At 39.6% G+C, this 13,367-nt stretch overlaps 1 protein-coding gene across 4 annotated transcripts in view; it reads right to left on the bottom strand.

The window, feature by feature from the left end:
- The window catches only part of LOC127578464 (macrophage mannose receptor 1-like), a 67,177-nt gene that overhangs the window by 10,953 nt on the left and 42,857 nt on the right, over positions 1 to 13,367 (bottom strand). For 2 of the 4 annotated variants that reach the window (XM_052030524.1, XM_052030527.1), the window contains exon 2: positions 372 to 451. In XM_052030524.1, coding sequence (XP_051886484.1) covers positions 372 to 414 — 43 coding nt within the window. In that variant the 5' untranslated portion in view covers positions 415 to 451. Of the gene's footprint in view, positions 1 to 371; positions 529 to 13,367 lie in introns of those variants that run through there. The other 2 variants (XM_052030525.1, XM_052030526.1) reach the window with 1 other exon arrangement.

The raw sequence follows: 13,367 nt of genomic DNA, 5'->3' as shown, positions 1-13,367 counted from the left end.
ATAAATTCATTTAGTGCTAAACATCTTCTATAGTAGCTTCTGCACATTCTATCCTATTGATTTCAATGCAACTAGATTTCAGAGGTGGGGTTAATTACTGACGAGGAATGATTTTCAAGGCTTTTTTCTTTCTTTCTGATTGGTCTGTAGTTCATGATGGGGCTGACAGCTTAAAATAAAGCCACCCAGCCATGAGATAGAACTCAAGTCAGGATCACCATGGTAAGATCTTTAGCACTATGGATTGCTTGGTTTTAAATGAATTTAAGTACAAAACATCATTAAATTTCTTGTTTAATGGATATTTTCCAGCTTAAAACTGAAGGTGCTATAACTTGGAGCACTAATCAAAATACATCACTGAAACTAACCTGCAGCATCAATGGAGAGTAGTGCAGTAATCAGCGAAATCATCCTCAGTCTCGTGTCGGGAAAATACTTCTTCCGTTGGCTGAAATAAAAACAATCTAATTTTAATGTCAAAGCAGTCTTAATTTATTGAAACAAAGCAGGAACTGTCCACTTTGATTCTTGTTCCTCATTCAGCATGATTACATGTGTGCCAATTATATATGTGACAAAAACAGCGGTCCTCCAGAACTGCAATAACCACATACAATTGGTTAGATCAGTCTTGATGTCAAAATCACTGTTGACCAATAGGTTATTGACAGCTTCTGGCTGGAACAGCAGTGATACAAAAAGTAGTGTTATTTCTTTGCCTGACACCATTAGTCAACTAATTCTTGTTGTGCATGATCAAGTTGAAAGATGGGAGTCTGGTGAATATTCAGTTCAGCGAGAGACCCCCAGTCACAGGGAAACTTACAGCATAATAAATCTGTTTAAATCTGTCCTGTTATCTTCCAATTCTAATCATAAGTAACTCATTAACTATATTTAGAGGGAAAGTACATATGCACATACCTAAAATGGAATCCCAGTACCAAGTGTCTTGTTCAAGCCAAAAAAAACATTGAAAGCACATGCTGAAACAATTAAAACTGAGGTCTCTATTTTACTTGATTTCATGGTTTATTTCAGTTGCCTCATTACCTGATAACATTTCTTTGACTCGTAGCAGAATCTCAGGTCGACTGTAGGTAAATGCACGATACAGAGATGTATAGTTTCTGCTTTGGGACCAATCAACAAGCCAGGCACACATTGCGGCTTGGTCTTAAGTGGTGATATTTACAAAAGTTTTCTCTCAGATTAATTCCACATTTCTTAGTGTAAAATCTTATTTATGAAACTTCTCTTATGGAGCATAGGCATCTCTGGGAAGGCTAGCATTTAATGCTCAGAAAGTGATGGTGTGCCATTTTCCTGAGCCACCATTGCATTTGAGGTGGAGGTACTCCCGCATTAGTTTTAGGTAGGGGGTGCCAGGATTTTGACCCCATTATAATGAGAAGCAGCAGTATATCTCCAAGTAGGTCAATGTTTGATTTGGAGAACTGCCATGCCCCCACTGTGCTGTTCTTTCGAGGTGACAGAGATCATGAGTTTAAGAGGAGTTATTACAAAGGCCTTGGCAAATTGGTGCTGTACGTTTTCTATATGGGTACATACTGCCTTGACCAATTCAGAAGGGTACATACTGCCATGACCATTCAGAAACAGATTTTACTTTTAAAACATATTGCTTTATATATTTAAGCATGACAATTTGGTTACTACGACGGAAGATGGGATTGCAACAGAAGTGCTCAATTGGATTTTAAATAAACAAAAGTTTTAAAAATATACACAACTATTTGCTAGTTATTTCACATAATATGTTAAAAAAGCTTTTAAAATGCACCTACTAGCGCCACTGCATCCTTGAAGACCACAAGTAAGTGCAAGTAATAGCAAGCTCCAATAGTGATTAATTGTCAATTATCCACCAGTCAGAGCCAGTTCCAGTACTGTGCTTTCTAAACTAGCTAAGTGTATTTAATTTGCACTTAAAATTTCTCAAACTTTTGCACTGGTTTAATTGATTTTGGGCACACTACCTTGAAAATAAAATAACTTCAGGCCAGAAGACATATCATTGGTTCAGGAAAAACAAAGCACTGAATAAAGCTGATTTTATAACTAATTATAAAAATAGGTTCTAGGATAAGACCTAAACTATAGAAAATAAGATTGTCATAAAAGACTAACACTGGAATAAGGCTTTTAATGAACTCAGGACATCCCAAAACTCTTTAAATCTACAAAAATACTTTTAAGACATAACCACTGTTTAAAGTAGAATTTGCAGCAGTCAATTAATGCACTGCAAGCTCCCACAAAGAACTACATGATAACTGACCAGTTAGTATGTTTCAGTGACCGTAGTTGAGGAATAAAAATAATTTAGACACTGGTAAAAACTCCAATACTCTTTTCCACACCACACAATCTCTACAAATATTGCTAAAATTGGTATTCTGTCACATTGAAGACTGATATGTAGCTATTCTTATCAACACTGAAAAACAAAAAAAAATCTGTGCAAACTGGAAATCAGAAATAAAGACAGAAAATGATGGAATGCTGAGCAGGTTGATCAGCATCCATGGAGAAAGAAACAAAGCTAATGTTTCAGTTCTGTGACCTTTTGTCAGAAAGATCTGTGATCAGCAAGCCCCCCACCTTCTGCTGCCCTTAGTGGCCTGCTCCCAGGTGTTAGAAAGGTCATCTACCTACACACATGCTGCTTGACCTGCTGAGTATTTCCACCACTTCCTGCTTTTATTCCTATGGATCTTGTCAGGCTAAATATTCACCAAATCATTGTCTATAACAGATCCACTTCAAAGTGGTGCATAAACAGATATGCCAATGCTACTCCACGCACTCGTCTGTAATGCCGAGGCTTTGAGTCTGCATGCAGCAACAGAGTTTGGCCAATGGATGGCACCATATCCCCTCATGACCAACTCAGAAGCTCTCTCAATTCAAAGCCAGCTTTAGTTGATGCATACACGGCACATTCATCATCCTTCCACTTCACCAGCCCCGACATCAATGTTACTGCTCTAAATGACATCAGTGAGCCAGAATCACCGAGAATATTAAGCAACTTGCCACCTGAGCCCAAGAGTTGCCAGTTCTGGGTACAGTCATCTCAGGGGTCTGATCACATGGCATCTGCCCGCAACCCAATCATTTTGTGCGACTTCTACAACAGTTGCTGCACTGGCCTAATGAATGTTAAACACTGTAAGTGAGCCTTACTGCCTCTGATAGTGTGCAAGTGCAGGTGGTTTCACAAAATTCAAATATCAAGAGGCCACCAAAGAGGAGACACTGATGGCAGCAGGGGAAGAGGATTCATGGCTGGGAAATGGTGGGCCACTGAGCACAGGGAAAGATGAGCCACAGAGGATGGGGGCAGATGGACCACTGAGAGTGCGAGATAGTGCCTGCTGAGGGAGGGGACAGGGGGACTACAGGGAATGAAAGTTGGGGAGAGGTTCCCAAGGACGAGGATTACTGGCTACAGGGTGGAGTGATGGGTGCAACTGAAAATGGGGAAAAGGAGTCATTAAAGAGATGGAATGGATGGATCCTGAAGGCCCCTGAGAGGAGCTCCCCTATATCCTCTTCATATCATTGGTGCTTACATCCAATACATTTTATATAAACGGTAAAAAGTTGAGGCCACTGCATTGATTCTTTCGTCACAACACTTGTTACACTTTGCCAACCAGTAAAGGACCCACTTATGCCTACTCTCCATTTCTTGTTAGCCAACTAATTTTCTATCCACTCCCACACAATGAGTTTGATGCAACATCTTATTAAATCCCTTCTGAAAATTTAAGTATTTTGGTTTCCCCTTATCCACAGAACTTCAATAAATTATTAAACATGATTTCCCTTTCACAAATTGCAATCACTTTCCTAAATGCCCCACTATAATGTCTTTTGTATTAGGTTCCAACCTTTTCTCCATGACGAAGGTTAAGCCTGTAGTTCCTTGCTATTTGTCTCCCTCCCTCTTGAATAAAGGAATTGCATTTGCTATTTTCCATTTTAATTCAATCTCGTCCGATCATGGGAAGTTTGAAAATTAAACATGATAGAACTTCTTGGCCAGTGTATGTTGTGCACAATATGTAAAGCACAAATTTGACAGGTTTTGTTTAGCAACATCTCCTCCTTCATGAAAAGTGATCAGCACTGGACTCCACTTTCCTTCCCTTTCCTTTTATCCCTTGATTTCCTTAATTCCTCAAAATCAAGCTCACTCAATAAGCAGCCACAGGCTCCTGGGTGGAGAATTTCAGACTCTCAACCCTGGCTGAAGAAATTTCTTCACATCTCTGTTTGAAATAGATAACCCTTTTTCTGAGGCCATTCCCACCTGTTTTAATGCAGATCAATGAACTTGAAAGATGGGAGGATGCCTGATCAATAATCTTTATTAGCCAAGTTAATAAAAATCCAATAATTCAATACTAACGAGGTTCAGTGCAAGTTTTACACATAAGCAGATAAAGATTTGTGAAAACCTATTCAAGTTCCTTACAATGTTACAAACAAAAATGGCACGACACGGTGGGCCGAAGGGCCTGTTTTGTGCTGTATGGTTCTATAACTCAATTTAATACTGATCAGTTTGTATAATTAATTTATGTAAGCATAATTCAATGGGATGTTTCCATAGATAATGCAATTATGTAAATATGCCAGCTGTGACCTAGACTGCCTCGAGCTATCCCTATCCCCACCCTCCTGCTGATCAGTTTTAAACCCACCTCATGGAGAACACAGCACCACTTACTTATCTGTAAAAACCTGAAACTGCCTTGCAAAAGATGCATGGCACAGAAACAGACTATTCAGCCCATCTGGACTATGCTGGCATTTAAGCGCCACTTGAGACTCCTCTCGTCTTTTCTCATCTAAATTTATCAATATAGTCCTCTATTCCTTTCTTCTTCTTATGCTTTTGCAGCCTCCTTTTAAATTCTTCCATACTATCTCCTTAAACTACTGCCCGTAGCACCAAGTTCCACATTCTTGCCACTTTTTTGATATTGAAATTTCTTGTGAATTCCCTGTTAGATCTGGCCTCCAGTTATGTTCTTCCTCACCTCCTTGCATTAATTCTTTCAAATTCCTTTATAATTTTAAAGACCTCAGTTAGGTCACCCCTCAAGAGAAAAGGGGCCTAGTCTCTTATCCTTTCCTGATATGTATGCCCTTGCATTTCTAGTTTCATACTTCTAGGGATATTCTTACTTCTTGCATGGGCATTCAAATTTAACCTAGTCAGTAGGGCATCCACATGCCTGTTAAATAATTAGACGATTTTACAGCTTCATGGTTTCAGCAACAATCTGATGGCTGAGCTGTGTTTTTGCTGTAGTTGACATCTAAGAAAGTATAGAGTACTCTAAAACAAGGGAGCAAAATGTTCCACTAAATCTTCCTGATCCATGCTGATCACAACTTCTTTCCATTCTAGTCACTATCAACTAATGAATTGTTTTCTTGTCTGAAACAATGTGAATGGAATCACAGAACAAAATGTTTTCTCCAGGATAGAAACTATTGTAGTGGACATCATGAAACAGAATAGGTAATAATTAACAGCAATGCAAATACATTGTTCATTTTATGGTAACCGTAGCCTACCTTCAAATTAAAGTGCTGGAAACTGCATTTTTGGCAGAATTACAAATTGGCAGAATGTCAACAATGCCTAAAGATGGCAGCCCAGAAACCTGTCCTAAAGTTTGTTTTGGCCCTTCTCTCCATAATTCCTGTGCCACTTTGTCATCCTGACACACTTCGTCAGTCCACCACTATTGAGAAACACACAGCAGGAGGGAGAGGCAAGTGGGTGAGGATGGATGGGATGGGGTGGCAGTGGACTACAGTGGTGGTGTGGAGCCAAGTGGAACAACAACCTAGTTGAGGCATCTGGTCTCCACATCCATTTGGCCTAACATCCTGGTTCAATCATCAGGACTCTATCGAGCAGAGGAGATCAATATTATTGATAATATTTTGCTACTTCTTTTTCCAAAGTTTCTCTAATTCTTTGATTCAGCAAGAGTTTCAGATTATCCTGTTTGGCTCTGGGACTCTTTCATTAGCTGCCTTTTACCCTGAACCTTTTTGAGCCAGAATACATTGATCCCCTATTGCAGTTATTTGGTTTACATGTTCTGCAGATAGTTTAGCTGCAGGTGAAAGAGAGATGGCCATCAGTTTCATAATTGCAAAATTGAAGCATTTTCAGTGAAAGTCTTGTAAAACAAAAAACCTTTTTTGTATCCCCTCTTTTACTGTTAGTACTGATAGTCTCTAAATGGCCTGCTTCCAGTTAAATTCGTAATTATTTCAATTTCACATAATCTCCATTTCTTATCAGAAAAAAAGAACACTTTCATCTAAGAAGCTTACAAAAATCTCGCTGTGTTGTCTGCTCCAACATTATGCCAGCCCTCTAGGATTGTTGTGGATATTCTGTCCAAGATGTGTGAACAAATTGGAGATGGACTGTGGAAATTCAACTCAACAAAGCGCATGGAAACTTTTTCCATTTGCTACTTCATGGAAAGTCTGGCTATGCACTTATTAACCTACCACATGCATTGGCACAATGAAACAGCAAGAGTCAGACATATCCCCAGGAGATCTCTCATTTGTTCCTTCCAGTGGTTGGCTCCAGAATTCCCTTTCATTTAGGGCATGTGTGCAAGTTTCCCTTCCAGTCAGGTTCAGTTAATTAAGCAAAAGTTGACACTTGAAAGCTGTTTCTCAGTTAGAATCAGTTTGTAAAATTGACCTCTTCATAGTACCTGTTTAAAATGGAGTAGATCCAGCATCTGAAAGGAGTTACATGGAATGGAATGAAGCTCTTAATCATAGCACATTGTAAATGGTGACTTTTAGACAGTGAGCACTGTGTTGGTGTCCATGTGGTACAAGAATGGAGTGGCCAATCTGTTATGTTTCCTGTCCACATCAGATCATTGAAACATTTCCATACTAATCTGTGGTTTTGAGGTTCTCTGCCATGATCATCTCCCTCCATGTGGCTTACAAACATTGAAACCAACATTTTCTCCACAGCTCATTCAGCAGTGTTTGTTGGTCTTCCTCCTTAAATACTGTTGCTTCTGGTCTTGCAGATCACTCAGTGAAATTCTTTAAAACTGGCACAAAACCATACAGAAACCATTAAATATATAGTCCTGACAACACTTTTAGTCCAGTGATGACCCATTGCTATTCAGTGCTATTTGTGGCTCTTTAACGGCTTGCATATACAATGGCCATTTGTCTCAGCACAGATTGTCCATGCTGTAAGATTTCACTCAGTCAATATTAGCATGTATATAACAGCAAGGTCAAAGTCTGGGAGGAATATGGAGTGGAAGTGTTGCCCCTATGGTCAAAGCTTTTGACTCTGCCAACTGAGATGCACTGTTGAGAATCCTTCTCAAATTTGGCTGTCCTCAGAAATTTCTCTCCATTCTCTGCCTGCTATGCCATGTCATGCAGGCAGTAATTCTAATCAATGGCACCACTGTACACCCTATCCCAGAGGAGGCTGGGGCCAAGCATCAGCACATCATCACTCAAACCCTCTCAATCTCCCTTGAGGCAATATCAAACAACTTCTCCCACAAGCTCTCCACTGGAGTGAAGAAAACCTACAGGATGAATGGGTACATGCCCAACTTTCAACTCCATCTTCAGAACCCTGGTCATTCCAACTTCAGTCCCCGAACAGCAATACGCAGCAACACGTGCAGTCTGAGCTCCACGGCATTACTGACTTATTCACTGAAGAAAATGAAGGAATAGGGCTTATGCTAAACATTCACAAAACAAAGGTCTTCTACTGCACAATCCTACTCCCAAAAATAAAGAACCCTGATTTTCCAGGGTTTCATCATGAAATATCTCACACTGAAGGCAGACATTGATGATAAAATCTACCACAACCTCCACTGCATCAATACAGCCTTTGGTCTTCTGAGGAATAGTGTTTGAAGATCAAAAACTTAAACCCATAGCTAAACTCATGCTCTATCAAGCAGTACCCTCCTGTAATTTTCTGAGACATAGATTTCTTACAACAGGCACCTCAAAGCACTGGAGAGATACCACCAAGGCTGTCTCTGCAAAATCCTCCAAATCCATTGGCAAAATAAGTGAAACAACATTAGCATCCTCTTCCAGGCCAACATCCCCAGCAACAAGTACACTCAACCAGCTTGGTTCGGTAAGGGACATTGTCCATTCCACTCAAGCTCAAGAAGAAGCATTCAGGAAAGTACCAAGCACTTCAAGTGTGTTTGACAGGAGCAGATGGAGACCAAGTCAAAGCAACAGGAGTGCAGAAACTTTCAAACGTGCACTTGCTCCATCAAATGCCTTCTGTCATAACTGTGGTAGAATCTGTGGATCCCACAGGATTTATTAGAACCCACAAAACCAGAGTGGAAGCAAGTTATGCTTAGGAGTGTCTAAGAAGAAAACATCAGCGTTTTTAGGGCTTGTGTGTTCCAAATGGGATATTAATCAAAGTTTCTACTCTTTTTGACATTTTCAGATTATAAACTTAATGTTTTTACCCCTTTTATTTGACCAGGCTATCATTTCTCTGCAGTCACTTTTGCACAGAATTCATTATTTTCTGTCTTTTGGACCAACATCCAAAGATAGATTGCTTTTGTATACGTTCTGAGAGTTAATTGTACTCTAGCGTATTTATCACTTTGGCTTTGAATCAACCTTACATGAAACAATTGAAATAAGGTAAGAGTTTGTTAAATAGTACAAGTGTCCAGTGAAAAAAGTTATAGATTAATCTTTCATTCAGTTCAGAGACACCAAAAAGGACACAGTGTACAATGAGACAAAATACACTTTTGATGCCACATTCTAGAAACAGAGGGCTTAAATTAATTTTCACAACTTTCAGAGTTAATACCTTATATCTCTGGACAAGATCAATGCTAACTTAGACATGTATCATTTGTAACAGAACCAATCATAGCAGAACGTTTAGAAAGGGTGATGGAAGCAACTTTGGATAGGAACTAAACATATTTATTTAAAAAGTATCAATGTGATTAATGAATAAAGTATGAAAGAATCCAGCTTCACTGGTTAAAGTTGTACATTTCACAATAATTATTAACTATAAATAAAGTGGCAATTGAAAACTAAACATAATCTCTTCTGTCTAGTGTTAGATTTAAAATGTGTCAGAAACATAATTTAATGATTTCTGTCCCTTTTGGTAATATTTGGTAGTATTGGTTTAATGACTGAAGTGTCCTTCCAGAACGTTAAGAGACAGACTAATCTAATAAGTTACTGATAACGTGAAACATCCTTCATCAGTGTTCTGGTCAAAAAAAATCTCTCAACCAGCACATAAAGCAGATGAAATAACCATTATTTCATTCCTGTTTGAAGGACTCAGTTGTGAGCAAATTGGCATTGGCATTTCTGACATTAGAATGCAGATTGCACTCCAAACATATTTGATTGGCTGTAAAGCACTTTGGGACATCTTGAAAAATTCAAGTCTTTCTTTTAAAATAATTGTTAACATTTCTTCAGTGAAGATCTGCTACATTTGCCAAATGCTAGGAGGACAAGGTGAGACTTGCTTACTTCTGGATGGCTCAAAGCTTCCAGTAGCAACAGACTGAGAGAAAAGTTCTTGGGGATGGCTCCAAAATAATTCCTGGGGAGTCTGCATTCCTGCTTCTCCTGGCTCCACATTAAGGTAAGAAAATATTAAGGGCAGCCCTTAAAATTTGAAGAAAATGAGCCGAGCATGGGTGGCAGACAACCGGGCATTTGGATGACTCTGACTCAGGAGATTCAGAGTAGGAACTGTGGACCACCCAGTTCCTGCCATTCATCTAGAAACAAGTGTAATGGAGTCCAATTTCACTCCCAGTGTGTTTGCTCTCTGCTCCGTGCTTTATCTTTTCTCTGATATCCGGTCTTTTGCTCTTCTCTGCAATACTTTCTTGTAGCTGGTTTTCTTGTGTTGGGTTTTCTTTCCAATGGTCAATGTGGTCAAAGGTACTGATTCTCTTCTATTGAATAGGGATTGTATGTTTCATATTATATTGGAAAAACCCAGCATTAAATGTCTGCTACCAGCAGACATGCAGTCAGTTCTTCTGGCAGTGTGGCATACCTTCAGTACTACACTGAAAAGTCATTTAGTAGGGCTTAGTCTTCTAACTCATGGGCACATGATACCAATGAGTCATGAGTTCATCCTCTACCTTACCATTATAAATTCATTCTTTCCATTTCTAGCCTTTTAGCCTAACCCTTCATAATCCCAGGTTTTGATTGCTCTAAACTATCCAAGCTGTTCTTTCTGCTTTTGTCCTCATCCTAAATACCACAACCTGCACTAATATTGGTCTAAGTCCCATATTCGTATCTCTGACCTTGCGAAGTTCCACAGGCTCAGTGTGCTAAATTTTGTTAACTTGAAATCCATTTGTACTATCAGCCATTCTACTTAATTAGCTATCCCTTCTTACATTCTTCTAAAGATTTCTCTTCATTTATCTCTCCAACAACAGCTGATCATTCAGTCACTGCGCTTCCATCCTCTGAATTTACCCAGTTTTCCCCCAGCACCCCACACACTTCTCCCGACTCTCTCCTCCTCTTTGCCAATATCACTAACACTCCATCTACATCCCACTTTCCCTCATTTTACCACTTGTAGTTAGTCTTCCTTATTATAAAAAAATGTCATCCTACACACTCCTGCATGTGATTAGAACCATGACCAATTTTTTGACTAATGTGGCTGTTCCCTTAAAACCAGTAACGATATCGTTAATTAAAAAAGATAACTGATGTTTTGATCCACTTAACCAAGTTTATCCTGATATTTGTGTTACAAGATTATTTCAAACTATGGGGTTAACTTGAAATCAATATGCTTTCATTCTTTTAATCTAGTTCTGTAAAAATTCAAACAAGTCACAAAAGCAAGTCAAAGGATACTAAACAACTGGATGTGTTCAGAGACTTAAGTTACAAATTAACTATTTAAAAATTTCACAGGAAAAGATAGACAATGTAGTTGTACAAAAAAAATTACCAAAGCAAATAGTAATCTAAATTATATGGGATAGTGCCTGAATTTGCTGGAGTAATGTGTTTGGTGATACACTGTCCATTTTGCCATTCATATTAACTGACATTTTCTAGAACTCTGATCCTCCTACAGCACGGTGAGGATAGTGGCGACTCAGGAACCCTGCAGACGCTGAAAACAGATGCCAGGTTGCATTGTGGCACTAGGTGAATACTAACTTTAAACTCATGTCAAGAGTTAATTAGCATTAAGAATGTTTTTAAAATGTTAAAGAAAAGTAATCCCACAGAAACGTTCATGGAAGTTCAGAAGAAATGCTCAATCAATTTGGAACATAGGAGAATGAGGGGCGATCTTACAGAAGTGTTTAAAATCATGAGTGGCATAGATAAGGTGGACGGTAACAGTCTTTTCCCCACGGTAGGGGAGTCCAAAACTAAGGGGCATAGATTTAGGGTGAGAGGGGAAAGATTTAAAAGGGACCTAAGGGGCAACTTCTTCACACAGAGGGTGGTGAATATATGGAATGAGCTGCCAAAGGAAGTGGTTGAGCCAGGTACAATAGTATAATTTAAGAAGCACTTGGGTAGGTACATAGAGGGGAGGGGCCTGGAGGGATATGGGCCGAATGCAGGAAATTGGGACCAGCTAGGTGGACAACATGGTCGGCTTGGACTCATAGGGTTAAAGGGCCTGTATCCGTGTATTGTTCTATGAGGAATGAGGTCCTGGTAGGGATAGTAAGGCTCCCTGAAAGATCAATTAGGTGACATAAAGAACAGTGAACAAAATGCTAACCATATCTGACATGATAGAGTCAGGCAGGTAACACAGAAGGATGTACAATGGTCTGACCAGGATAGGTGGGGTAATCTTCTCAGAGATTCAAACTGCACTGTATCATTATTTGTGTGCTATAAAATTAAACATTGTTTTTGCAATTGATTTTTATAGAATGGCTTCAGATCAAAAGTGGTTGCCCTATTAATCTGCTACTCCCACAGTGAGTAACGACTGATTTAAGTAGGCTATCTATTCCTTTGCTTCATGCAGAATCCACAATTGTGAGCTATGGAAGAAAGCCCTGTCAGTGTCTCATGATTAGATTTGACATTCTCTGAAGGTATGAAAATAAAATTTCTAGAAATGTATTTCCAGATAAGTATCTCTACCTCATACAAAGAAACCTTTTGAACATTTTCCTTTCTCACCTGCAGGTCTGCACATCAGAAGTATGAGTACCTGGCAAGAGATGGAGAAGTCAACAGTTCAAGAGTTTTGACTCCCAGCTGGTGGGTGTCCTGCAGCTGCAGGTTATCCAATGGTGCCCTCCTGAGGTCTCCATACTGTTGTTTTGTGAGAGTTTCACAGCCATTGAAATTTTTAAGAATACCACCAGGTTTCGATAGGCAGGAGGTGAAATGTTTCAGTAGACGGCTGCAGGCTTTGACCAACAGCAGAGATTGCAGGGCATGTGCTGTGTGAGGAATGTAAATCTGACCTGAAATCCACTGAATTTACATGCTCCACCACATAGCACCATTTGAGGAAGCTGTGTGGGAGCAGTGAGTACAGAGGAGGAGGCTGAGTGGAGCAAAGGGGTGGGCTAAGCTTTGTAGGGAGGGGTTGGTAGATGGTGGGAGAAGTGATGCTGGCTCTCCCACCCCCATTTGTACTGCAAGGATGTTGATCTAGCACAGAGTCAAGCCCATGGCAACTTTTCTCAGTCCACCTACCATCCCACCCATGGATCAACCACTTCATTTTGAGAGAGTTACAGTTTTCCACTATCCTTTGGATAAAAAGTGCTTTCTGGTATTAATTCTGAGAATGTACCCCCTTATTCTGGACTTATTCACCAGAGGAAAGAGCATTTTCCACACCAAAATCTTAACACCTCAGTCAGATAACCTCTGGTCCCTTCATATTTACACTTAAACCAGATTAGCCTGGGTAGCAAAAATTCAGAGGCCTAATCACTGAATTTGTGTTTAAATCTCATTGTGGCTGTATGAGAATTTACATTCAGTTTTAATACAACTTTGTCACACAAAGCTGGTATCAGTAAAGTAACCATGATTCTGCTGGATTATTGTAAAGACCCAGCATGCTTACTCATGTCCTTAAGGGAGGGAAACCCATCATCCTTAGCCAATATGAAGTATGTGCGACTCCAATCCCACCAAACTGCTAACATTTTAAAGTGCCCAAACAAGCCATTAAGCTGTACCAATCCGGTACGAGTAATACCATTCTGGAAATGTCCAGAACT

This window comes from Pristis pectinata, chromosome 15 (assembly GCF_009764475.1).
Source record: "Pristis pectinata isolate sPriPec2 chromosome 15, sPriPec2.1.pri, whole genome shotgun sequence".
In the NCBI taxonomy this organism is placed as follows: domain Eukaryota; kingdom Metazoa; phylum Chordata; class Chondrichthyes; order Rhinopristiformes; family Pristidae; genus Pristis; species Pristis pectinata.
Note: the sequence above shows the minus strand (reverse complement) of the source record. Positions and strands in the feature narration are given on the sequence as shown.